We start from the raw sequence: 27,130 nt of genomic DNA on the forward strand, positions 1-27,130 counted from the left end.
ACCTTCAGTCATGTCTGAGGGAGTGACTACCTTCAGTCATGTCTGAGGGAGTGACTACCTTCAGTCATGTCTGAGGGAGTGACTACCTTCAGTCATGTATGAGGGAGTGACTACCTTCAGTCATGTCCGAGGGAGTGACTACCTTCAGTCATGTCCGAGGGAGTGACTACCTTCAGTCATGTCTGAGGGAGTGACTACCTTCAGTCATGTCCGAGGGAGTGACTACCTTCAGTCATGTCTGAGGGAGTGACTACCTTCAGTCATGTCTGAGGGAGTGACTACCTTCAGTCATGTCTGAGGGAGTGACTACCTTCAGTCATGTCTGAGGGAGTGACTACCTTCAGTCATGTCTGAGGGAGTGACTACCTTCAGTCATGTCTGAGGGAGTGACTACCTTCAGTCATGTCTGAGGGAGTGACTACCTTCAGTCATGTATGAGGGAGTGACTACCTTCAGTCATGTCCGAGGGAGTGACTACCTTCAGTCATGTCCGAGGGAGTGACTACCTTCAGTCATGTCTGAGGGAGTGACTACCTTCAGTCATGTCTGAGGGAGTGACTACCTTCAGTCATGTCTGAGGGAGTGACTACCTTCAGTCATGTCTGAGTTAGTGACTACCTTCAGTCATGTATGAGGGAGTGACTACCTTCAGTCATGTCCGAGGGAGTGACTACCTTCAGTCATGTCCGAGGGAGTGACTACCTTCAGTCATGTCTGAGGGAGTGACTGCCTTCAGTCATATATGAGGGACTGACTACCTTCAGTCACATAGGGAGTGACTACTTTCTGACTAAATACAACAAATTCTATCACCCATGTTCCCCTGCTCTTCAATACGAGTTCTCTCCCTCCCTCCGTCTTTCACTTAGTGTGCAGAGGAGGGATGGTGAGGCATAAATGATAATCATATTGTTGCTGGGTTATTCCCGTCCCACCTTGGTTTTTACCTAAGGTAAACCACCGCCCTAGGGCCAGTGTGCTGCTACCCACTGCCACTTGTGGCTAGCTGCGGCGGCTAGCAGCAGCATCAACCTTAGTGTTGAGTGTGTTTGTGAGTGTAGGGGTTGACCACCTGATTGTTGGTACACCATACCCCCACCACCATTCACCATACAACACCTTGGGTTTCATACAAGAGCTTGGGTATCATACAGGAGCTTGGGTATCATACAAGACCTTGGGCATCATACAAGACCTTGGGCATCATAAAAGACCTTGTGTATCAAATACATATGAAGAGAGTATTTTAAAATGGTCTGGTGAGAGTAACAATGTTCATCAGTAACAAATATGAAGAACAATGAGGGTATGTAGAACACTGACACACTGTGTTATAGAACAATGAGGGTATGTAGAACACTGACACACTGTATTATAGAACAATGAGGGTATGTAGAACACTGACACACTGTATTATAGAACAATGAGGGTATGTAGAACACTGACACACTGTATTATAGAACAATGAGGGTATGTAGAACACTGACACACTGTATTATAGAACAATGAGGGTATGTAGAACACTGACACACTGTATTATAGAACAATGAGGGTATGTAGAACACTGACACACTGTATTATAGAACAATGAGGGTATGTAGAACACTGACACACTGTATTATAGAACAGTGAGGGTATGTAGAACACTGACACACTGTATTATAGAACAATGAGGGTATGTAGAACACTGACACACTGTATTATAGAACAATGAGGGTATGTAGAACACTGACACACAGTGTTATAGAACTTAGGGAACTGGTAAAACACTTAATAATAATTATGTCAGAGGATCTGTTATTTATAAGTATAACACTACAACAGTAATGTAACAACGAAGGTGAGGAAAATAACAGTGTGGATTATGAGAACTTTTAAAACAACAGAAACAACAGTAATGGTATTGTTTAAATCACTTTTGTTCTTACAACTTGAATATTGTTGTGTGTTCACAGCATCTTAGATGGCACCAGTGAGACCACACCTGGTAAATCTTTGATGGCACCAGTGAGACCACACCTGGTAAATCTTTGATGGCACCAGTGAGACCACACCTGGTAAATCTTTGATGGCACCAGAGAGAGCACACCTGGTAAATCTTTGATGGCACCAGAGAGAGCACACCTGGTAAATCTTAGATGGCACCAGAGAGAGCACACCTGGTAAATCTTTGATGGTACCAGAGAGAGCACACCTGGTAAATCTTAGATGGCACCAGAGAGAGCACACCTGGTAAATCTTAGATGGCACCAGAGAGAGCACACCTGGTAAATCTTTGATTGTACCAGAGAGAGCACACCTGGTAAATCTTTGATTGTACCAGAGAGAGCACACCTGGTAAATCTTAGATGGCACCAGAGAGAGCACACCTGGTAAATCTTTGATTGTACCAGAGAGAGCACACCTGGTAAATCTTAGATGGCACCAGAGAGAGCACACCTGGTAAATCTTAGATGGCACCAGAGAGAGCACACCTGGTAAATCTTTGATGGCACCAGAGAGAGCACACCTGGTAAATCTTAGATGGCACCAGAGAGAGCACACCTGGTAAATCTTTGATGGTACCAGAGAGAGCACACCTGGTAAATCTTAGATGGCACCAGAGAGAGCACACCTGGTAAATCTTAGATGGCACCAGAGAGAGCACACCTGGTAAATCTTAGATGGCACCAGAGAGAGCACACCTGGTAAATCTTAGATGGCACCAGAGAGAGCACACCTGGTAAATCTTAGATGGCACCAGAGAGAGCACACCTGGTAAATCTTAGATGGCACCAGAGAGAGCACACCTGGTAAATCTTAGATGGCACCAGAGAGAGCACACCTGGTAAATCTTTGATGGCACCAGAGAGAGCACACCTGGTAAATCTTTGATGGCACCAGAGAGAGCACACCTGGTAAATCTTTGATGGCACCAGAGAGAGCACACCTGGTAAATCTTAGATGGCACCAGAGAGAGCACACCTGGTAAATCTTAGATGGCACCAGAGAGAGCACACCTGGTAAATCTTTGATGGCACCAGAGAGAGCACACCTGGTAAATCTTTGATGGCACCAGAGAGACCATACCTGGTAAATCTTAGATGGCACCAGAGAGAGCACACCTGGTAAATCTTAGATGGCACCAGGGAGAGCACACCTGGTAAATCTTAGATGGCACCAGAGAGAGCACACCTGGTAAATCTTTGATGGCACCAGAGAGAGCACACCTGGTAAATCTTTGATGGCACCAGAGACAGCACACCTGGTAAATCTTAGATGGCACCAGAGAGAGCACACCTGGTAAATCTTAGATGGCACCAGAGAGACCACACCTGGTAAATCTTAGATGGCACCAGAGAGAGCACACCTGGTAAATCTTAGATGGCACCAGAGAGACCACACCTGGTAAATCTTAGATGGCACCAGAGAGAGCACACCTGGTAAATCTTAGATGGCACCAGAGAGACCACACCTGGTAAATCTTTGATGGCACCAGAGAGAGCACACCTGGTAAATCTTAGATGGCACCAGAGAGAGCACACCTGGTTAATCTTTGATGGCACCAGAGAGAGCACACCTGGTAAATCTTTGATGGCACCAGAGAGAGCACACCTGGTAAATCTTTGGTGGCACCAGAGAGAGCACACCTGGTAAATCTTTGATGGCACCAGAGATAGCACACCTGGTAAATCTTAGATGGCACCAGAGAGATCACACCTGGTAAATCTTAGATGGCACCAGTGAGACCACACCTGGTAAATCTTTGATGGCACCAGAGAGAACACACCTGGTAAATCTTAGTTGCACCATAGACAGCAGCACACCTGGTAAATCTTAGATGGCACCAGAGAGAGCACACCTGGTAAATCTACACTGGTTGTTTACTGCCTACATAGCTAATACATCTCTGGGAAGGAGAAGAGATAGAGATGCATGATTATATGTCGTGCCGAATAGGTAAAACTGGTCACTTGGCAAGAACTATATATATAAAGTGTGGATGGTGTTTGTTGAGGAGGAAGAAGTTAGGTTACAAGTGTGTGTAGCCTCGACCTTTTACCCGTGTCCATCATTGAGGGATTCGTACAGTTGTGTAACCTCACCAGCATCTTACCCACTAGTGAGTGATCATGTCTGCGTGTTACAGGTAGGGTGTGAGGCAGGACGGGTAGGGTGTGAGGCAGGACGGGCAGGGTGTGAGGCAGGACGGGCAGGGAGAAAAGCTTGGTTTCTTGGTATGTTAGACGCCGTACATTGATTCTTCTCTTTCTCTTGTTTCCTCTCTTCACTTGCTGTGATCGCAAGACTTGGATTAAGATTTAAGGTGCCTCTTCGAGTTTAACCCTGCGACAGCGCTTAGCTAACACCTGCTTCTGCTAAGTAGACAGGTAGGTTGATAGGTGTTTTCTAGTAACAAAATTTGGAACACCTGCAGGGTGTAGCTATACTACGATTTACATAGTGGGAACACCTGCAAGGTGTGGCTACACGGGAGTTACCTAGTGGAACACTTGCAGGGTGTGGCTACACTACCAGTTACCTATTGGGAACACCTGCAGGGTGTGGCTACACTATCAGTTAACATAGTGGGGACACCTGCAGAGTGTGGCTACACTACCAGTTACCTATAGGGAACACCTGCAAGGTGTGGCTACACTACCAGTTGCATAGTGGGAACAGAAGCTGCTGTTTTCCCTGTCATGTATGTGTGTTGAGAGAAGGTGGGAGTTTCCACCCACGTCATTGCCGCCCACAGTTGTCCACACCCACGTCTCTGCCTCCCACCCACGTCTCTGCCGCCCACATTCGTCCCCACCCCACGTCACCGCCGCCCACACTGCTCATCGACATATTCAGAGACTTACCTCAGCTTCTTGTGAGATTTCACTCTTGTTATTGCTATGTTGTCGTGGGTAGGTTGTCGCGGACCAGGTGTACTGGAGCAGGAACATCTGGTGATCCATGTCGTCGTCTGTGTCGTAGACCTGCACACGTGAAGGTGGTAGTTGGGAAGGTCGTGTTGAGTATCGTTCCTTCTAGGTTACGACTCACGAAATCATAATGACACGAATGTAAACAAACCACGGTACGGGCACGGATTGAACTCGCGGTGAGTGAGTTGCAAAACTCACTTGTCGCGAGTTCAGTCCCCAGCCGTACCGTGGTTTATGTTAGTGAGTGCAGCCATCCTATAAGCTGGTCCTTGGCTGAAATAATTGATTCATTTTTTATACCTTATGATAATGTGTTTATCATGGGGAAAATCATGTGACGCGGGTGTTTATATGACGACTGACTCATCAAGAATATATTCAGCACAATTGTCATCAAAGATTTGTTAAGTTATACCACGAATTAAGGAAAGTTCCTGGACTTCACTTTGCGAAACAAAGCAAATGCTATAGTAATTATGGACAAGGTAGATTGTAGTGGAAAAATGAACATGTTATTAGAAGACGGGAACTTACGTGCCTCTTAATGTCCGGTAAGATTCTTGTTGACGGTTTGCTTTGTCTCTGTGAAGGTGTTTCACACCACGGCTGTGATCTTGATGTGTAGCCAAGACTCTCATATTTGTCTTGCAGCATTTTAGGTCATATGTTTAGTGTGTCGTAAGGTCGTTAGTACGAGGACAACAACATGCTCCTCCCCAGTACCTAATTTAGCAGCAGCATTTGCATCCTCCAGTTGAGTTGATTTACATGTACATTTAGATCCTGTAAAATACTAAAAATAAAATTTAATAATTCATGGGTTGTGGTGAGCAGGTTGAGTGTGTGGAGTGACTAGTGAGCAGGTCGAGTGTGTGAAGTGACTGGTGAGCAGGTTGAGTGTGTGGAGTGACTGGTGAGCAGGTCGAGTGTGTGGAGTGACTGGTGAGCAGGTCGAGTGTGTGGAGTGACTGGTGAGCAGGTCGAGTGTGTGGAGTGACTGGTGAGCAGGTCGAGTGTGTGGAGTGACTGGTGAGCAGGTCGAGTGTGTGGAGTGACTGGTGAGCAGGTCGAGTGTGTGGAGTGACTAGTGAGCAGGTTGAGTGTGTGAAGTGACTGGTGAGCAGGTTGAGTGTGTGGAGTGACTGGTGAGCAGGTCGAGTGTGTGGAGTGACTGGTGAGCAGGTCGAGTGTGTGGAGTGACTGGTGAGCAGGTCGAGTGTGTGGAGTGACTGGTGAGCAGGTCGAGTGTGTGGAGTGACTGGTGAGCAGGTCGAGTGTGTGGAGTGACTGGTGAGCAGGTCGAGTGTGTGGAGTGACTGGTGAGCAGGTCGAGTGTGTGGAGTGACTGGTGAGCAGGTCGAGTGTGTGGAGTGACTGGTGAGCAGGTCGAGTGTGTGGAGTGACTGGTGAGCAGGTCGAGTGTGTGAAGTGACTGGTGAGCAGGTCGAGTGTGTGGAGTGACTGGTGAGCAGGTCGAGTGTGTGGAGTGACTGGTGAGCAGGTCGAGTGTGTGGAGTGACTGGTGAGCAGGTCGAGTGTGTGGAGTGACTGGTGAGCAGGTCGAGTGTGTGGAGTGACTGGTGAGCAGGTCGAGTGTGTGGAGTGACTGGTGAGCAGGTCGAGTGTGTGGAGTGACTGGTGAGCAGGTCGAGTGTGTGGAGTGACTGGTGAGCAGGTCGAGTGTGTGGAGTGACTGGTGAGCAGGTCGAGTGTGTGGAGTGACTGGTGAGCAGGTCGAGTGTGTGGAGTGACTGGTGAGCAGGTCGAGTGTGTGGAGTGACTGGTGAGCAGGTCGAGTGTGTGGAGTGACTGGTGAGCAGGTCGAGTGTGTGGAGTGACTGGTGAGCAGGTCGAGTGTGTGGAGTGACTGGTGAGCAGGTCGAGTGTGTGGAGTGACGTGAGCAGGTTGAGTGTGTGGAGTGAGTGGTGAGCAGGTCGACATAGAAGCTATGTGAAGAATAACGTGCTGCTTGGTCTTTTGTAAAAGTCGGGTTAGTGGTTACTGGAGGACCACTAACCCGGTTTGTTAGTACTGAACAGCGTTCACAGTGTCTCCAGCCTCCGGGTTAGCCTTCAAAGACGCCATCTTCTTCAGTCGTCCCATGTACACATCATTCTTAACATGAATCTTTGTCTCTGTTACTGTAGATGTTGGCCTCTCCTGGTGTGTTGTCACATCGTCACATTATTACAGTACGCGTGACTTAACCTGACCTTGGCTTAACTCGCCTTTCTCTATGCCCTGACTTTGTTCCCCATTTCCTCCCTCGACAGTTGATAATGGTTGAATACGGACCGAAACGTCGTCTTCTTTCCATTCCCGGTTTGTGGGTTTGTCGTGAATAAGGAAATTGAGTCAGAATTATGTGCGAAAATGGCGTGTGTTTAATTTCTAATATTTGGCTATGACCGTGAGGTCATAGTGATTGGTGCTTGAATGACTGGATACTCCCTGGTGCTTGAGTGATTGGATATTCCCTGGTGCTTGAGTGATTGGATACTCCCTGGTGCTTGAGTGATTGGATACTCCCTGGTACATGAGTGATTGGATACTCCCTGGTGCTTGAGTGATTGGATACTCCCTGGTGCTTGAGTGATTGGATACTCCCTGGTGTTTGAGTGATTGGATACTCCCTGGTACATGAGTGATTGGATACTTCCACGGATACTGGTTTCTTCACATGACGTTCATTGCTGTCTTCTCACGTGTTCACAGGATGTTGTTGTTCTCGGGGGAATTTTCTAGTTTCTAACGATACATGTTCAACTCCAGGAGACATCTTGTAGGACTGGAGATCAGGGGATGCCTTTAACACGTGTGTAGTACACACTTACAGAGACAACTATCGTACACTTGTAGTGACAGCTATGGTACAGTTGTAGTGACAACTATGGTACACACTTGTAGTGACAACTATGGTACACACTTGTAGTGACAAAAATGGTACACATTTGTAGTGATAACTATGGTACACACGTATTGGGTTGCCAGCAACCATGGTACACACACACACACGTGTCGTGTCTTACCATCAACATTGAAGAATGTCATGACGACACTAGCAGACAAACGAAGATGATAATGATGATGTTTACTGTGACTGATGTAAAGGTCAGCATTACTGGTTCTCACCGACTGTTGTTTATTCTTTGTTAGTTCTTGTATGTGTCTGTCTGGCTAGTGAGCACTGAGTGAGCACTATGCTTATCTCGCATGACTTCCTCGTAGTAACAAAGTAAGGTTGTGTGTGTATGTGTGTGTGTGTGTGTGTGTGTGTGTGTGTGTGTGTGTGTGTGTGTATGTGTGTGTGTGTGTGTGTGTGTGTGTGTGTGTGTGTGTGTGTGTGTGTATGTGTGTGTGTGTATGTGTGTGTGTATGTGTGTGTGTTGTGTGTGTGTGTGTGTGTGTGTGTGTGTGTGTTGTGTTGTGTTTGTATTTATAGTGTCTTGCTACTGACCCAGTGTCTTAATCAGATTAGGTTGACCAACATTGTACATGTATATCTGGAGATACCTGGAGAGAGTTACGGGGGTCAGTGCCCCTGCGGCCCGGTCTGTAACCAGGATGAACAATTAGACAGGTGTGTAGCTCTCCAGGACTACGGTACTCTTCAACACCAAGGCTGAGGTGCTAATTACCTCATCTTTTGTGTTGTCTTCCATTTATGTCCTTGTATTGATAAAGCCACTGGATGGTGAAACGTCTACAATAAAGATACCCAGATGTTGCACATGTGTCTAATTCTTCATCTTGTCGGTATTATATACCATTCATGTACAGTGAAGATGTTGGTGCATTACATCTCTCTTTTCTTCAAGACTCGTTGTAAACAACTCAGGGAACGGATGGGGATTGAACCCATGGTGAGTGAATCTAAAATTCACAGACCAGTGGTTAAGGGGCACGTAAGTTCCCTCGTCTTCTAACAGGTTCATTTTTCCACAATAATCTACTTTGTCCATAATTACTATCACATTTGCTTTGTCTGTTTCGTAAGGTGAAGTCCAGGATCTTTCCTTAATTCATGGTATAACTTAACAAATCTTTGATGACAATTGTGTTGCGCCTGTGCAACACAATTGTTTTATGGCTCTTTAACCGCGGGTTCAAGCCCCGCCCGTGGTATGGTAGTTAGGACAGGTGTCCTCTCCTTCAATATTGGTAGTTAGGACAGGTGTTCTCTCCTTCAATATTGGTAGTTACGACAGGTGTCCTCTCCTTCAATATTGGTAGTTAGGACAGGTGTCCTCTCCTTCAATATTGGTAGTTAGGACAGGTGTTCTCTCCTTCAATATTGGTAGTTACGACAGGTGTCCTCTCCTTCAATATTGGTAGTTAGGACAGGTGTTCTCTCCTTCAATATTGGTAGTTAGGACAGGTGTCCTCTCCTTCAATATTGGTAGTTAGGACAGGTGTTCTCTCCTTCAATATTGGTAGTTACGACAGGTGTCCTCTCCTTCAACGTTGGTAGTTAGGACAGGTGTTCTCTCCTTCAATATTGGTAGTTAGGACAGGTGTTCTCTCCTTCAATATTGGTAGTTAGGACAGGTGTTCTCTCCTTCAATATTGGTAGTTAGGACAGGTGTTCTCTCCTTCAATATTGGTAGTTAGGACAGGTGTTCTCTCCTTCAATATTGGTAGTTAGGACAGGTGTTCTCTCCTTCAATATTGGTAGTTAGGACAGGTGTCCTCTCCTTCAACGTTGGTAGTTAGGACAGGTGTTCTCTCCTTCAATATTGGTAGTTACGACAGGTGTCCTCTCCTTCAATATTGGTAGTTAGGACAGGTGTCCTCTCCTTCAATATTGGTAGTTAGGACAGGTGTCCTCTCCTTCAATATTGGTAGTTAGGACAGGTGTACTCTCCTTCAATATTGGTAGTTAGGACAGGTGTCCTCTCCTTCAATATTGGTAGTTAGGACAGGTGTACTCTCCTACAATATTGGTAGTTAGGACAGGTGTACTCTCCTTCAATACTGGTAGTTAGGACAGGTGTCCTCTCCTTCAATATTGGTAGTTAGGACAGGTGTACTCTCCTACAATATTGGTAGTTAGGACAGGTGTACTCTCCTTCAATACTGGTAGTTAGGACAGGTGTCCTCTCCTTCAATATTGGCAGTTAAGACAGGTGTCTTCTCCTTCAATATTGGTAGTTAGGACAGGTGTACTCTCCTTCAATATTTGTAGTTAGGACAGGTGTCCTCTCCTTCAATATTTGTAGTTAGGACAGGTGTGCTCTCCTTCAATATTTGTAGTTAGGACAGGTGTACTCTCCTTCAATATTTGTAGTTAGGACAGGGGTTCTTTCCTTCAATATTGGTAGTTAGGACAGGTGTACTCTCCTTCAATATTTGTAGTTAAGACAGGTGTGCTCTCCTTCGATATTGGTAGTTAGGACAGGTGTCCTCTCCTTCAATATTGGTAGTTAGGACAGGTGTGCTCTCCTTCAATATTTGTAGTTAGGACAGGGGTTCTTTCCTTCAATATTTGTAGTTAGGACAGGTGTACTCTCCTTCAATATTTGTAGTTAGGACAGGGGTTCTTTCCTTCAATATTTGTAGTTAGGACAGGTGTCCTCTCCTTCAATATTGGTAGTTAGGACAGGTGTCCTCTCCTTCAATATTGGTAGTTAGGACAGGTGTTCTCTCCTTCAATATTGGTAGTTAGGACAGGTGTTCTCTCCTTCAATATTGTAGTTAGGACAGGTGTGCTCTCCTTCGATATTGGTAGTTAGGACAGGTGTGCTCTCCTTCAATATTGTAGTTAGGACAGGTGTTCTCTCCTTCAATATTGGTAGTTAGGACAGGTGTGCTCTCCTTCAATATTGTAGTTAGGACAGGTGTTCTCTCCTTCAATATTGGTAGTTAGGACAAGTGTTCTCTCCTTCAATATTGGTAGTTAGGACAGGTGTTCTCTCCTTCAATATTGTAGTTAGGACAGGTGTGCTCTCCTTCAATATTGTAGTTAGGACAGGTGTCCTCTCCTTCAATATTGGTAGTTAGGACAGGTGTTCTCTCCTTCAATATTGGTAGTTAGGACAGGTGTCCTCTCCTTCAATATTGGTAGTTAGGACAGGTGTCCTCTCCTTCAATATTGGTAGTTAGGACAGGTGTCCTCTCCTTCAATATTGGTAGTTAGGACAGGTGTTCTCTCCTTCAATATTGGTAGTTAGGACAGGTGTCCTCTCCTTCAATATTGGTAGTTAGGACAGGTGTTCTCTCCTTCAATATTGGTAGTTAGGACAGGTGTCCTCTCCTTCAATATTGGTAGTTAGTACAAGTGTTCTCTCCTTCAATATTGGTAGTTAGTACAGGTGTTCTCTCCTTCAATATTGGTAGTTAGGACAGGTGTTCTCTCCTTCAATATTGGTAGTTAGTACAGGTGTTCTCTCCTTCAATATTGGTAGTTAGGACAGGTGTTCTCTCCTTCAATATTGGTAGTTAGGACAGGTGTCCTCTCCTTCAATATTGGTAGTTAGTACAAGTGTTCTCTCCTTCAATATTGGTAGTTAGTACAGGTGTTCTCTCCTTCAATATTGGTAGTTAGTACAGGTGTTCTCTCCTTCAATATTGGTAGTTAGGACAGGTGTCCTCTCCTTCAATATTGGTAGTTAGGACAGGTGTCCTCTCCTTCAATATTGGTAGTTAGGACAGGTGTTCTCTCCTTCAATATTGGTAGTTAGGACAGGTGTCCTCTCCTTCAATATTGGTAGTTACGACAGGTGTCCTCTCCTTCAATATTGGTAGTTAGTACAGGTGTTCTCTCCTTCAATATTGGTAGTTAGTACAAGTGTTCTCTCCTTCAATATTGGTAGTTAGTACAGGTGTTCTCTCCTTCAATATTGGTAGTTAGTACAAGTGTTCTCTCCTTCAATATTGGTAGTTAGTACAGGTGTTCTCTCCTTCAATATTGGTAGTTAGGACAGGTGTCCTCTCCTTCAATATTGGTAGTTAGGACAGGTGTCCTCTCCTTCAATATTGGTAGTTAGGACAGGTGTCCTCTCCTTCAATATTGGTAGTTAGGACAGGTGTTCTCTCCTTCAATATTGGTAGTTAGGACAGGTGTCCTCTCCTTCAATATTGGTAGTTACGACAGGTGTCCTCTCCTTCAATATTGGTAGTTAGTACAGGTGTTCTCTCCTTCAATATTGGTAGTTAGTACAAGTGTTCTCTCCTTCAATATTGGTAGTTAGTACAGGTGTTCTCTCCTTCAATATTGGTAGTTAGGACAGGTGTCCTCTCCTTCAATATTGGTAGTTAGGACAGGTGTTCTCTCCTTCAATATTGGTAGTTAGGACAGGTGTCCTCTCCTTCAATATTGGTAGTTAGTACAGGTGTTCTCTCCTTCAATATTGGTAGTTAGGACAGGTGTCCTCTCCTTCAATATTGGTAGTTAGGACAGGTGTCCTCTCCTTCAATATTGGTAGTTAGGACAGGTGTTCTCTCCTTCAATATTGGTAGTTAGGACAGGTGTTCTCTCCTTCAATATTGGTAGTTAAGGCAGGTGTTCTCTCCTTCAATATTGGTAGTTAGGACAGGTGTTCTCTCCGGTATTAAAGACTTGGCTACATCATTGGTATTATATACTGATATTTAACTTAATAAGACACAGTATGTGCTTTATAACATTTTATTGAGAAGTTTCGCCCACCAGAGAGAATAAAGAGATAAGTCACTCCCTACTGGACGATACTTCTCATTACAATGCCATAAAATCATAATTTGCCTTATTAGCATAAGGTTTGGTAGTTTCTTGTCGAAAGTGGTGATTAGTACTGACAAGTTTGCAAAACAAGCTGCTAGAGGATGGAAACAAGTAGCTCTAGGCCTTTCACACTGTAGGCAGCGCTTCGTCAGGAGCTGTACAGTGTTGCAAGAGATTGCTGTAGGTAGATGTAATGGAACACTGTGCAGCATTGCACAGCTTCAGACGGAACATTGGCGACAGTGGGACAGGCCATGAGCTAGTTCCTTCCATCCCCTAGCGGCTTTGTTTTGCTTTATTTTGATAAACTTGCTTGTAATTGTGCTCTGTTAAGTATGTGAGTGTTGTTACCTGGAGGTTATTCCGGGGATCAACGCCCCCGCGGCCCGGTCCATGACCAGGCCTCCCGATGGATCAGGGCCTGATCAACTAGGCTGTTACTGCTGGCCGCACGCAGTCCAACGTACGAGCCACAGCCCGGCTGATCCGGCACTGACTTTAGTTATCTGTCCAGCTCTCTCTTGAAGGCAGCCAGGGGTTTATTGGCAATTCCCCTAATGCTTGATGGGAGGCTGTTGAACAGTTTTGGGCCCCGGACACTTATGGTGTTTTCTCTTAGTGTACCAATGGCGCCCCTACTTTTTTATTGGGGGGCATTTTGCATCGCCTGCCCAGTCTTTTACTTTCGTAGGGAGTGATTTCTGTGTGCAGATTTGGGACCATTCCTTCCAAGATTTTCCAAGTGTAGATTATGATATATCTCTCCCTCCTGCGTTCCAACGAGTACAAGTCAAGTGCTTCCAAGCGTTCCCAGTAGTTAAGGTGCTTGACAGAACTTATACGTGCAGTAAAGGATCTCTGTACACTCTCTAGATCTGCGATTACACCTGCTTTGAATGGAGATGTTAATGTACAGCAGTATTCTAGCCTAGAGAGAACAAGTGATTTGAAAAGGATCATCATGGGCTTGGCATCTCTCGTTTTGAAAGTTCTCATTATCCATCCTATCATTTTCTTTGCACGTGCGATCGTGGCACTGTTGTGATCCTTGAAAGTAAGATCCTCAGACATTACTACTCCCAGGTCCCTTACATTATTTTTCCGCTCTATTGTATGGCCGGAGTCAGTAGTATACTCTGTTCTAGTTATTATCTCCTCCAGTTTTCCATAACGGAGTAGTTGGAATTTGTCCTCATTGAACATCATATTGTTTACCGTTGCCCACTGGAAAACTTTGTTTATATCTTCTTGGAGGTTAACCGCGTCCTCAGCAGATGACAGCCTCATGCAGATCCTAGTATCATCCGCAAAGGATGATACGGTGCTGTGGTGTATATCTCTGTTTATGTCTGATATGAGGATAAGGAATAAGATGGGGGCGAGTACTGTGCCTTGTGGAACAGAGCTCTTCACTATGGCAGCCTCCGATTTAACTCTGTTGACCACTACTCTTTGTGTTCGATTTGTTAGGAAGTTGAAGATCCATCTCCCCACTTTCCCAGTTATTCCTTTAGCACGTATTTTATGGGCTATTACGCCATGATCGCATTTGTCAAATGCTTTTGCAAAGTCTGTGTATATTACATCTGCATTCTGATTTTCTTCCAGTGCATCCAAGGCCATGTCATAGTGATCCAGTAGTTGTGAGAGGCAGGAGCGACCTGCCCTGAACCCATGTTGCCCTGGATTGTGCAGATTTTGGGAATCCAGGTGATTTGCAATCCTGCTTCTTAGCACTCTTTCAAAGATTTTTATGTGGGACGTCAGAGCTATTGGTCTATAGTTCTTAGCTAATGCTTTGCTGCCACCTTTATGGAGTGGGGCTATATCCGTTGTTTTAAGTGACTGTGGAATTTCACCCATGTCCAAGCTCCTCCTCCATAGTGTACTTAGGGCACGCGAGAGGGGTTTCTTGCAGTTCTTAATGAAAACAGAGTTCCACGAGTCTGGGCCCGGGGCTGAGTGCATAGGTATGTTGTCAATGGCTTTTTCGAAATCTATCGGAGTTAGGGTAATGTCGGAAATCTGGCATACATTTATGGAGTTTTGAGGCTCATTCATGAAGAAATCATTTGGGTCGTCGATCCTCAGACCGATTAGTGGTTCACTAAACACAGAGTCGTACTGGGATTTCAATATTTCACTCATTTCCTTGTTGTCATCTGTGTAAGTCCCATCCTGTCTGAGTAAGGGCCTGATACTAGATGTGGTATTTGCCTTGTTTTTGGCATATGAAAAGAAATATTTTGAATTTCTTTCAATTTCACTAATAGCTTTAAGCTCCTCCTGCCTCTCCTGGTTCCTGTAAGATTCATTTAGCTTAAGTTCGATAGTTTCCACTTCCCTGGTCAGCGCCTCCTTTCGTGTATCAGATATTCTAGCACTCCTGTGGAGCTCAGTGACTCTTCGTCGTCTTCTGTAGAGGGAGCGTCTTTTTCTCTCCAGTTTACTCCTGCTCTTCTTCTTTCTTAGGGGAATATGCCTAGAACATGCTTCGGCTACCAGGAAGTTGATCCTTTCAAGGCACTGGTTTGTATCCATGTCATTTAAGACATCTTCCCAACATGTTTCGTTTAGGACATGGTTTACCTGGTCCCAGTTGATGTTCTTGTTGTTGAAATTGTATTTTGTGAAGACACCTTCACAGGTACATGCATTCTGCTGATCAGGACCCCTATGCATGTACATCTGGACTTCGATTAGATTGTGATCGGAATTAGTTGTTTTTGATATTCTTATGTCTCTTATCAGGTCCTTTCATCTGCGCTACCTCCGGGGATTGTTTCAGCTATAACATTATTTGCTACATTCTTCCATTTTGTATGCCTTAGGTTGAAATCACCAAGCAGTAAGATGTTTGGGGATGGAGCTGGAAGGTTTTCCAAACAGTAATCGATTTTCAGTAGCTGTTCCTTGAACTGTTGTGAGGTTGCATCTGGTGGCTTGTATACAGCCACAATGACTAGGTTTTGGTTCTCGATCTTTATTGATAGAACTTCAACTACCTCATTTGTGGTGTTCAGCAACTCCGTGCAGATAAGGGACTCTTTGACATACAGGCCAACCCCCCCTTGTTGCCTGTTGTGGTGTATGACACGGGCAATACAAGTGTTGTGGTGTATGACACGAGCAATACAAGTGTTGTGGTGTATGACACGGCCAATACAAGGGGTGACTTATGAGTATTCTTAATAAATGTTCTAAGACGTAACTATCCTACACACACATGGTTCACTCTCTTTGTTGAAAAATTAGACACATATTCAACATCTGAATATCTTTATTGTAGACGTTTCGCCATCCAATGGCTTTATAAATAATAGGAAGATAGTCTTCCCATTATGTCCTTTCCTTGAATTTGTATTGATAAAGCCACTGGATGGCAAAACGTCTACAATAAGGATACCCAGATGCTGCACATGTGTCTAATTCTTCTTGTCGGTATTATATACTAGACATGTACAACTCACTGTTGTTTCTTGGGGTAATTTCTTATACTATACTGATTGAAAGTATTGTGAGAGTTGATGGTCACTTTGGTAGTGAAGTTGTTAGTGCAGGTTGTGGTTGCGGGTGTTCCCGGCTCACTTGGTCTCTTCATATTGACCTGTTCTCTTAGTTTTAACACGTCAAGGCTTCTAGCACTGCTAAAGTTTAGTTGTCAGTTTCGCTGCCCGTAAAGGTACATTGTGGCCTTGGTATAAAAACTCGGCTAAATTCTGTATTAAGTTCGGAAGCCATTGTTTAGTTGCTACTAGTTAGTGTAGCCTCGTAGTCCTAGGCGGGGAGGAGTGGCCAGAGTGGAAAGAACAGTTAGATACTGTTTCGGTCCGTCTTGGACCATTCACAAGTCACACTGACATGTGAATGGTCTGAATCGGACCGAAACGTCACAAGCTTTTCTCTCTCCTTTGTGCAGGTAGCTTGTGCATATATACCTTGCTCTTATAAGCCTCCATCACCCCGTACATTTTTAGGTACTGTGTGAATGTTTGTATGCAAAAACATCACAAGAAACAGGCAATATATTAATATGTAAAAATAGTGAGTTTCCAAGCGCTTTCGTGGTTTCTCACTTGATCAAGGAGTACTGTTCCTTGATAATGTCAGAAACCATGAAAGTGCTTGGAATTTCTCTATTTTTCACAGTGGTTATTTGTGATTGTGTGTGTGTGTGTCTGTCTGTCTGTCTCTGTCTGGCTCTCTCTCTCTCTCTCTCTCTCTCTCTCTCTCTCTCTCTCTCTCTCTCTCTCTCTCTCTCTCTCTCTCTCTCTCTCTCTCTCTTTTTTTTTTACACAGGGTTTGACAGGTTAAGGATCCCTAGCTTTATTGACAGCTATTTACAGGTTAAGGATTCCTAACTTTATTGGCAAGCTAAGAGCTGTTACCTACATCAGCTCATTTGAAAGCATTTTTATTGTTATGAGACATACAAGTAGGAAACAGGATGAAGTTGGAGCCATCTGTGGGCCAGCATTTTCATTTGATCAACTGACTTTATCTCGTTGACATCATTATGCTGTACGAATGTGTTCCATACTCTAGTCATCCTGGGTATGTATGATCTCAGATGGAGTGATGTTCTGGAGAAGGGTACAGCCAGAGTGAAGTTGCTGCTTTCTGCTCGTCTTGTGGCATAAAAGCTTGTTTCACGCTGTCCTCGAAGTGGATCCAAGTGTGGTGTTTTGGCAATATTGGCCTTGTACATAACAGTAAGGCCACCCACATCCCTCCTATGTTGAAGGCTCTGCTGAAATGACAGATCTATCCAGGATGAGTCCAGGCGAGAGATGAGACGTCTTGCTCTGTCAAGCAGTCGCAGATGAGAGGGGGGGGGGCAGGCAAACCAAGAAAGTGGAGCATACTCAAGGTGCGAGCGTACTTGTGCCTCGTACAGGATCTTGCAACCCCTACTGTCAAGCAGATGGGAGATACGGCGAAGTGCTGTAAGCTTCCTGGCTGCCTTGTTTGCAAGATTTACAACATGGTTCTTCATGGTTAGTTTGGAGTCTCTCTCTCTCTCTCTCTCTCTCTCTCTCTCTCTCTCTCTCTCTCTCTCTCTCTCTCTCTCTCTCTCTCTCTCTCTCTCTCTCTCTCTCTCTGAGGTACAGTTAGTTAGCCAGCCTTATTGAGTTGTTATATACGTCTGGTGATGTGTTACAGGTGGAGCGTGGGAGTTGTTGATCCTGGTGATGTGTTACAGGTGGAGCGTGGGAGTTGTTGATCCTGGTGATGTGTTACAGGTGGTGGAGCGTGGGAGATGTTGATCCTGGTGATGTGTTACAGGTGGTGGAGCGTGGGAGATGTTGATTCTGGTAATGTGTTACAGGTGGTGGAGCGTGGGAGTTGTTGATCCTGGTGATGTATTACAGGTGGTGGAGCGTGGGAGATGTTGATTCTGGTGATGTGTTACAGGTGGTGGAGCGTGGGAGATGTTGATCCTGGTGATGTGTTACAGGTGGTGGAGCGTGGGAGAGGTTGATCCTGGTGATGTGTTACAGGTGGTGGAGCATGGGAGATGTTGATCCTGGTGATGTGTTACAGGTGGTGGAGCGTGGGAGAGGTTGATCCTGGTCACATGATTACATTAGTAATGAGAGAATCAGTTATCTTGGACTCATCAGTGCACTGAGCACCATCATCAATGCACTGAGCACCATCATCAATGCACTGAGCACCATCATCAATGCACTGAGCACCATCATTAATGCACTGAGCTCCATCATCAATGTACTGAGCACCATCAATGCACTGAGCACCATCATTAATGCACTGAGCACCATCATCAATGCACTGAGCACCATCATCAGTGCACTGAGCACCATCAGCGCACTGAGCACCATCATCAATGCACTGAGCACCATCATCAGTGCACTGAGCACCATCGTCAATGCATTGAGCACTATCATCAGTGCACTGAGCACCATCATCAATGCACTGAGCACCATCATAAGTGCACTGAGCACCATCATCAGTGCACTGAGCACCATCATCAATGCACTGAGCACCATTATCAATGCACTGAGCACCATCATTAATGCACTGAGCACCATCATCAATGCACTGAGCACCATCATCAGTGCACTGAGCACCATCAGCGCACTGAGCACCATCATCAGTGCACTGAGCACCATCATCAATGCACTGAGCACCATCATCAGTGCACTGAGCACCATCAGTGCACTGAGCACCATCATCAATGCACTGAGCACCATCATCAGTGCACTGAGCACCATCATCAATGCACTGAGCACCATAAGTGCACTGAGCACCATCGTAAGTGCACTGAGCGCCATCATCAGTGCACTGAGCACCATCATCAATGCACTGAGCACCATCAATGCACTGAGCACCATCATCAATGCACTGAGCACCGTCATCAATGCACTGAGCACCATCAATGCACTGAGCACCATCAGTGCACTGAGCACCGTCATCAATGCACTGAGCACCATCATCAATGCAGTGAGCACCATCATCAATGCAGTGAGCACCATCAGTGCACTGCGCACCATCATCAGTGCACTGAGCACCATCATCAGTGCACTGAGCACCGTCATCAGTGCATTGAGCACCATCAGTGCACTGAGCACCATCATCAGCGCACTGAGCACCATCAATGCACTGAGCACCATCATCAATGCACTGAGCACCATCATCAGTGCACTGAGCACCATCATCAGTGCACTGAGCACCATCATCAATGCACTGAGCACCATCATCAGTGCACTGAGCACCATCATCAGTGCACTGAGCACCATTGTCAATGCACTGAGCACTATCATCAGTGCACTGAGCACCATCATCAATGCACTGAGCACCATCATAAGTGCACTGAGCACCATCATCAGTGCACTGAGCACCATCATCAATGCACTGAGCACCATTATCAATGCACTGAGCACCATCATTAATGCACTGAGCACCATCAATGCACTGAGCACCGTCATCAGTGCATTGAGCACCATAAGTGCACTGAGCACCATCATCAGCGCACTGAGCACCATCAGTGCACTGAGCATCAATGCACTGAGCACCATCATCAGTGCACTGAGCACCGTCATCAATGCACTGAGCACCATCATTAATGCACTGAGCACCGTCATCAGTGCATTGAGCACCATCAGTGCACTGAGCACCATCATCAGCGCACTGAGCACCATCAGTGCACTGAGCATCAATGCACTGAGCACCATCATCAGTGCACTGAGCACCGTCATCAATGCACTGAGCACCATCATCAGTACACTGAGCACCGTCATCAATGCACTGAGTATCATCATCAGTGCACTGAGCACCATCATCAATGCACTGAGCACCATCATAAGTGCACTGAGCACCATCATAAGTACACTGAGCATCATCAGTGCATTGAGCACCATCATCAATGCACTGAGCACCATCATCAATGCACTGAGCATCAATGCACTGAGCACCATCAATGCATTGAGCACCATCATCAATGCACTGAGCACCATCATCAATGCACTGAGCACCATCATCAGTGCACTGAGCACCATCATCAATGCACTGAGCACCATCAGTGCACTGAGCACCGTCATCAATGCACTGAGCACCATCATCAGTGCACTGAGCACCATCAATGCACTGAGCACCATCATCAGTGCACTGAGCATCATCATCAATGCACTGAGCACCATCAGTTCACTGAGCACCATCATCAATGCACTGAGCACCATCATCAATGCACTGAGCACCATCATCAGTACACTGAGCACCATCATCAATGCACTGAGCACCATCATCAGTGCACTGAGCACCATCATCAATGCACTGAGCACCATCATGAGTGCACTGAGCACCATCATCAATGCACTGAGCACCATCAATTCACTGAGCACCATCATCAATGCACTGAGCACCATCATCAATGCACTGAGCACCATCATCAGTACACTGAGCACCATCATCAGTACACTGAGCACCATCATCAGTGCACTGAGCACCATCATCAATGCACTGAGCACCATCAATTCACTGAGCACCATCATCAGTACACTGAGCACCATCATCAGTACACTGAGCACCATCATCAGTACACTGAGCACCATCATCAATGCACTGAGCACCATCATCAATGCACTGAGCACCATCATCAGTACACTGAGCACCATCATCAGTACACTGAGCACCATCATCAGTACACTGAGCACCATCATCAGTACACTGAGCACCATCATCAGTACACTGAGCACCATCATCAGTACACTGAGCACCATCATCAATGCACTGAGCACCATCATCAATGCACTGAGCACCATCATCAGTACACTGAGCACCATCATCAGTACACTGAGCACCATCATCAGTACACTGAGCACCATCATCAGTACACTGAGCACCATCATCAGTACACTGAGCACCATCATCAGTACACTGAGCACCATCATCAGTACACTGAGCACCGTCATCAATGATAACCCGGACGTGTTCTCTGCTGGAAGAGTCATTGTCGTCATGTTGTCGTGTCTTCTATATGATACATGTATAACTCTTGGTGGGTGGGCACAGTGGCAGCTCCCGGTCCCTCTGGGTAAGAGATGGTATAAAACACCGACACTTGTGATACAAAATATGTGGTGCTAGGATACAGGAGGGCCCCGCTTATACAGCAGACCAGGTTCAGGGGTACTGCTGTAAAGTGAAACATAACATAAAAGCCTGATAACGTGTTTACACTATCATATATTAAGTGAACAATGGAGCTACACCTAAAAAAATACATGTACAGTACACACATCACTTACCTGAAAATATTTTCGTCCTTAGCTTATAGTGAGTGGTGAATATATTTATTGTAGGAAGTCTGAATAAATGAAGAATGGCTATAATTGAAAACTGCTGCATTAGCGAAACGCCGTAAAGCGGGGCCCTCCAGTATATGATTGCGAACACGTTTAGCTTCTTTACGACTGAAGAAGTCATTCATGGTGAAACGTGTTCCTAGTAAAATAACACTGCCCATGTTTTATTTCCTGGCTCATCTCTTAACCTTGACTTCACCAGGATTTCTCCTTCCTCCCTCTCTTACCTTCTGTCGTACCATCTTGTGTAACTGTGTATCAAGTTTTCCTACGCCATCTTGTTATTAACTTATGTTCTTGTCACCCTCAGACTAAGTTTCTTAACATCTTAATAACTAAATTACGTAACCATGAATTCTCACCCCTTTGTGCCTCTCATGGTAAACATTTTTCCCCTATCTCAGTCCTTTATTCGCGTGTCATGTTCGTCGTTATCATGTTTGCCTTTTTCTCCTCACTTCCAAAATTGTTCCATTACTTTTTCTTAGCGTCTTAACATGATTTTTCCACGGGTGAGCTGTAAGTACTTGAGGTGCACGATTAGCCGATCATATGTCGAGTCTAGACTGCGGAAGCGTTCTGTCTCTGCTTCTCAAACTTGGAGACAAATTTCTCCACATTTTTCGCTTGAGCTCCAATAACCACTTGTTTGGTCATACTTAAGGAGCAGCTTAGTCAAGTGTTTGTGCAACCTAACCAAGTGTTTGTGCAGCCTCTTCAAGTGTTTGTGCAGTCTCTTCAAGTGTTTGTGCAGCCTCTTCAAGTGTTTGTGCAGCCTCTTCAAGTGTTTGTGCAGTTTAACCAAGTGTTTGTGCAGCCTAACCAATTGTTTCTGGAGCCTGGCCAAGTGTTTGTGCAGCCTAACCAAGTGTTTGTGCAGCCTAGCCAGTTGTTTGTGCAGCCTAACCAAATGTTTGTGCAGCCTGGCCAGTTGTGCAGCCTAACCAAGTGTTTGTGCGGCCTCTTCAAGTGTTTGTGCAGCCTAACCAAGCGTTTGTGCAGCCTGGCCAAGTGTTTGTGCAGCCTAGCCAAGTGTTTGTGCAACCAAACCAAGTGTTTGTGCAGCCTCTTCAAGTATTCTTGTACCTTGTCTTTATTCTGTTATCTTGTTGTGTTTAGTTTGACGTCATAACAACCAAGGATGTAAATGTATCTGATATCCTCTGGGGATGTCACCTCACATTGTTGCTACAGTATATTGTGGTGGATGTAAGATGCCACTGGTAGGGAACGTTCATTTACAGTGTATGGTGGTGCAGGTAGAAAATGTATTTATACATGTTATATACATGTCAGGAACGTGTGGTGGAACGAGTTAGGAACAAGTTTATGGTTCAGAAAGGGAGTGTATAAGGTGGAGGATGGGAACGTTTGACGTGAAAGAAAGAATTGGTTATAAATATGACCATAATTTTTCAAGGGGGGGGGGGCGGTAAGCCAGCGGAAGGCCTCGGTCAGATAACCAAAAGATTCAACGGCGGGTCATCATCTGACTAAGACCCTCGTCAGGAGACACTTGTCCTGTTTCCTGACGAACCTTACCTAACGTTAGATGTGTACAAGTGACTCAGTGGGGCCGCGACTATATAAGAGAGCGAGTGGGAGGCAGTGCTCACTTACCTCGCTGCTGTGCGGAGGGGAGGGTCTCTGAGGACGGTGCTTACTGATCCACCCTGAATGTTCTCGCCTGCCTACTCCTGACTACCTGCTAGTTCCCTGGTTCTGCCTGCTGACCCATCCAACAGGCTCAGCAGCCCTCTAGGAGACCGTATTCCTCTCTGATACTGACAACCTGATGTATATATTACTTGTGCTGCAGCTGAGGTGTGTTGGCACAGCTAGAGAGTTGAGTGTTGCTCCAGCAATCAGGGTCTTAGATCGCAGTAAAACCTTCCACCGGACTTGAATAGGTGTTGTGTCCTTTGAGTTTTAATTTTCGTGGTGACTTCTTGGAGGTGGATTGATCTACGCGTGTTAGAGTGCGTGTATCACAAGGTGTGTTCTGTAGGCAGCTGGTAGATACAGCCAACCAATATGTGGATGAATGAGGTGAGTTGTGCAGTGGGCGGAGAGCAGGCCGCCCACACCCTGCTAGCCACCAACCCTCTGCTGTACTCTGGCGACTTGCAAGACCCGCAGGCGTCACTGCTGCAGGCACCAGACCACGCCCTCACCGTGCCTATCCTCTTCCTGCAGGGACTCGTTCTGCTCCTCTACTGGTACAACGGTTCCTCCTCCGTCGACTCCTTTCTCATCCGCCTCCTCCTCAACCACCACTGACTGATGCTGCTCATTTTCAACTCCACACCCTCATGGTGTTTGCCTTTCAGGAAGTGTGTAGCGCAGAACGGTGCGAGGATACGTCACACGCTGCGGTACACGTGTTTCAGGAATTGTGTAGCACCAGATACAGCGGTACAAGTGTTTCAGGAAGTGTGTAGCGCCTGGGCGGAGTGTTGTTACGCGTCATGTTTGGTGATAGCTTGTTAGTAAGGTAGACAACAAATGTGAGTGATATGGAGTGGGTGTGAGGTGTTGCAGGTGTTGTGTGTCTGCACTGGTGGAATGATGGTGAGGCGCCCTCCCACTCCCTCCCGCCACCCACACACGCTCTCACTATGATGGTGGGCGGCCGCAGGACTATGGTATACGGGAGGGCAAGGAGACGAGCCTGGCACTAGACATGGCTTATGGGGCATCAGCAGAGAAGAGCGCCCACCTGCCCCTCTACTCACGAGAGCTCACAGTGCACGCCAACTTTACCTTTGCTACGCCATCCATGGCACCCGTACAATACGCCCACGTCACACCCACCTCCACCCATGCTGGACGGCCAGTGATGGCAAGCGGAGCACCCACGGAACACTGGCGCTGGAATGGAGCCGGAGGGGCACAGTGCTCCATCACATGTGGGCATGAAGGTCTTACCATGACGTACAATACCCATCCCGCCCATCTACACACCCAGCATGCCGTACCCTGCCCTGTCTGCAGCCCTCTAGCGGTGCCCCCAAACACCGCCAGCATCCCAGCCTACACCACCAGCACCACCAGCCCAGCCTACACCAGCACCACCAGCCCGGCCTACACCAGGAGCTTGATGGACTTGAGACCACAGGAGCAGCCGGCGGCGCGCAGTCTCACCTTCTCCGGTAGTCTGGACCGTGCCACGCAGCGCCCCGCGCACCAGCGTCCCTACGGTCGCCGCTGCAAGAGCACGGCGCATATTGTGTTACAGAACAACGAGGGACAGGAGCGGCCGCACGAGTTCCACAGCACTGTGAGGGAGGAGTGCGAGGCGCGGGGCAGGGCGCAGCACCGCCACCGTCCTCAGCAGCCAGAGGGAGGTGTTGCCGTGACTACTGAACCTACGCTACTGGCGCCCTGTTGCCCCTGTCACCACTGCTCTGCGCTCTACTCCTTGGTCTCCAGTCTGGCGCATGAGCGCACCTGCCACGCCTGTGCCCACCACCCATGTCCAACACAACGCTCTCAGGAACCCTGCGTTTACCCGCAGCGCCCCCCAGAAGACGAGATGCGCACCCAGCCACCTCCCAAGTCACCCACGGTGCGCACGTTCAACTCTCACAGGTGCTACGAGGATGATGCGCTGCGACGGCAGGAACGAGGCCAGGCGCCTTGCCGCAGGTCTCGCACTCCCTCGCCCAGGATGCTGGTCCGTGGGCGTGCCTCACCGCCCGCATCAGCAGACAGGCGGGGCGATGGGGCAGAGGACAGACATCCACACACCCATGCGCCACGCTCTGTGCCCCGCATGGGCGCAGCCGCGGCCGCGGCCGCAGCCCACACTGCTGTACAGGTACATCAATGGCAGAGTACAAGACACAGGAGTGATGTTCACCTGCTGAAGTGTCCCGTTACACCCACCTTGTTCCTGTGTCACACCCTCACTGTATACACCAGTCATCTCACTACACCCACAATGTATACACCAGTCATATCTTCACCCATCAAGTCATGTCACTACACCCACAATGTATACACCAGTCATATCTTCACCCATCAAGTCATGTCACTACACCCACAATGTATACACCAGTCATATCTTCACCCATCAAGTCATGTCACTACACCCACAATGTATACACCAGTCATATCTTCACCCACCAAGTCATCTCACTACATCCCTCATGTCATCCACATAATATACATTCATGTTAACTTCCCCTCATTCTTCATATTGTGTTCTAGTGTGATTATTGACATCAATTGTAAATCCATTACCCAACATTCCACACAGTTATGCCTTGTTTTATGTGTGTGCGCGTGTGTATGTAATTATATATATATATATATATATATATATATATATATATATATATATATATATATATATATATATATATATATATATATATATATATATACGCTATTGGAAGCTTTTGTAAATATTGAAACTCATCAACATTGTGAAATATGTAAATAAACTTTACGATGATATTGGCGTGTACTCCTGCCTATCCCACTTAACCCTTTCCTTTATTCTTGACAGGTGGGGACCTTCCCCAAGTGGTCTCCCTTATGAAAACACTGCCTTGACCACTCTTGGTAAGGCACTTGCGCAACACTTAGGTATTTTTATTGTCAAAATATTTCTCTTGTGTAACAGGTGTCTTCAGTCGAACACAGAGGTGTCTACTATTCTGGGTGAGATAAAATGGAGACGTGATGGTCAGTCCCTCAGCCTTGATAGAAGTTCCAACTACTGACGTCAAGACTGAGGGATTGAACTCCGTCTATTAGGGACTGAACACGTGAAAATCTTCACTTCCTCAGCTGTCTCTGTTATAGTAGTCTGCTGAGTATTTAACTGAAGAAACCTGCTACACAGGTGAAATGTGTCTCAATAAAAATACCCAGGTGTTGCACATGGGTCTTATTCATCATCTTGTCCACATAGATTGACTGTAGATAATGACTCGTGGACATCTTATAAGTTAATGATTCTGCATCTGGCCACAAGTCACAGTTGGTCACAACTAAGGATCACGTACGTTTTAATGGCGTCGGAGTTCTGTTTAGCCACTGTTGAGCGTCGAGGCTCTTAACCACCTGCACTCAGATGATCTTTTTTGACATTAATATAGCTGTAGTTGGTTATATTTTACTACTGTATCTTTCCTGCTAAAGTGACAACATTAGTTCAACTTTAACAAGAAATATTACGCTGGAGGAACCCTCGTGTGAGGTTCCTTGATGACTGTGAGGGACTCTACGCTGGAGGAACCCTCATGTGAGGTTCCTTGATGACTGTGAGGGACTCTTTATGCTGGAGGAACCCTCGTGTGAGGTTCCTTGATGACTGTGAGGGACTCTACGCTGGAGGAACCCTCATGTGAGGTTCCTTGATGACTGTGAGGGACTCTTTATGCTGGAGGAACCCTCGTGTGAGGTTCCTTGATGACTGTGAGGGACTCTACGCTGGAGGAACCCTCATGCGAGGTTCCTTGATGACTGTGAGGGACTCTTTATGCTGGAGGAACCCTCGTGTGAGGTTCCTTGATGACTGTGAGGGACTCTACGCTGGAGGAACCCTCATGTGAGGTTCCTTGATGACTGTGTGGGACTCTACGCTGGAGGAACCCTCATGTGAGGTTCCTTGATGACTGTGAGGGACTCTACGCTGGAGGAACCCTCATGTGAGGTTCCTTGATGACTGTGAGGG

The 27,130-nt window shown here is 46.3% G+C and overlaps 1 protein-coding gene across 16 annotated transcripts in view; it reads left to right on the top strand.

The window, feature by feature from the left end:
- The window catches only part of Pkn (serine/threonine-protein kinase N), a 792,491-nt gene that overhangs the window by 435,015 nt on the left and 330,346 nt on the right, over positions 1–27,130 (top strand). For 6 of the 16 annotated variants that reach the window (XM_053790723.2, XM_053790726.2, XM_053790728.2 and 3 more), the window contains exon 1: positions 23,061–25,264. The exons of 8 other annotated variants lie outside the window; for them this stretch is intronic. In XM_053790723.2, the coding sequence (XP_053646698.1) occupies positions 24,128–25,264 (1,137 nt within the window). In that variant the 5' untranslated portion in view covers positions 23,061–24,127. Of the gene's footprint in view, positions 1–22,886; positions 25,265–27,130 lie in introns of those variants that run through there. 2 more of the 16 variants (XR_011394512.1, XR_011394511.1) reach the window with 2 other exon arrangements.

This window comes from Cherax quadricarinatus, chromosome 88, assembly GCF_038502225.1.
Source record: "Cherax quadricarinatus isolate ZL_2023a chromosome 88, ASM3850222v1, whole genome shotgun sequence".
NCBI lineage: Eukaryota > Metazoa > Arthropoda > Malacostraca > Decapoda > Parastacidae > Cherax > Cherax quadricarinatus.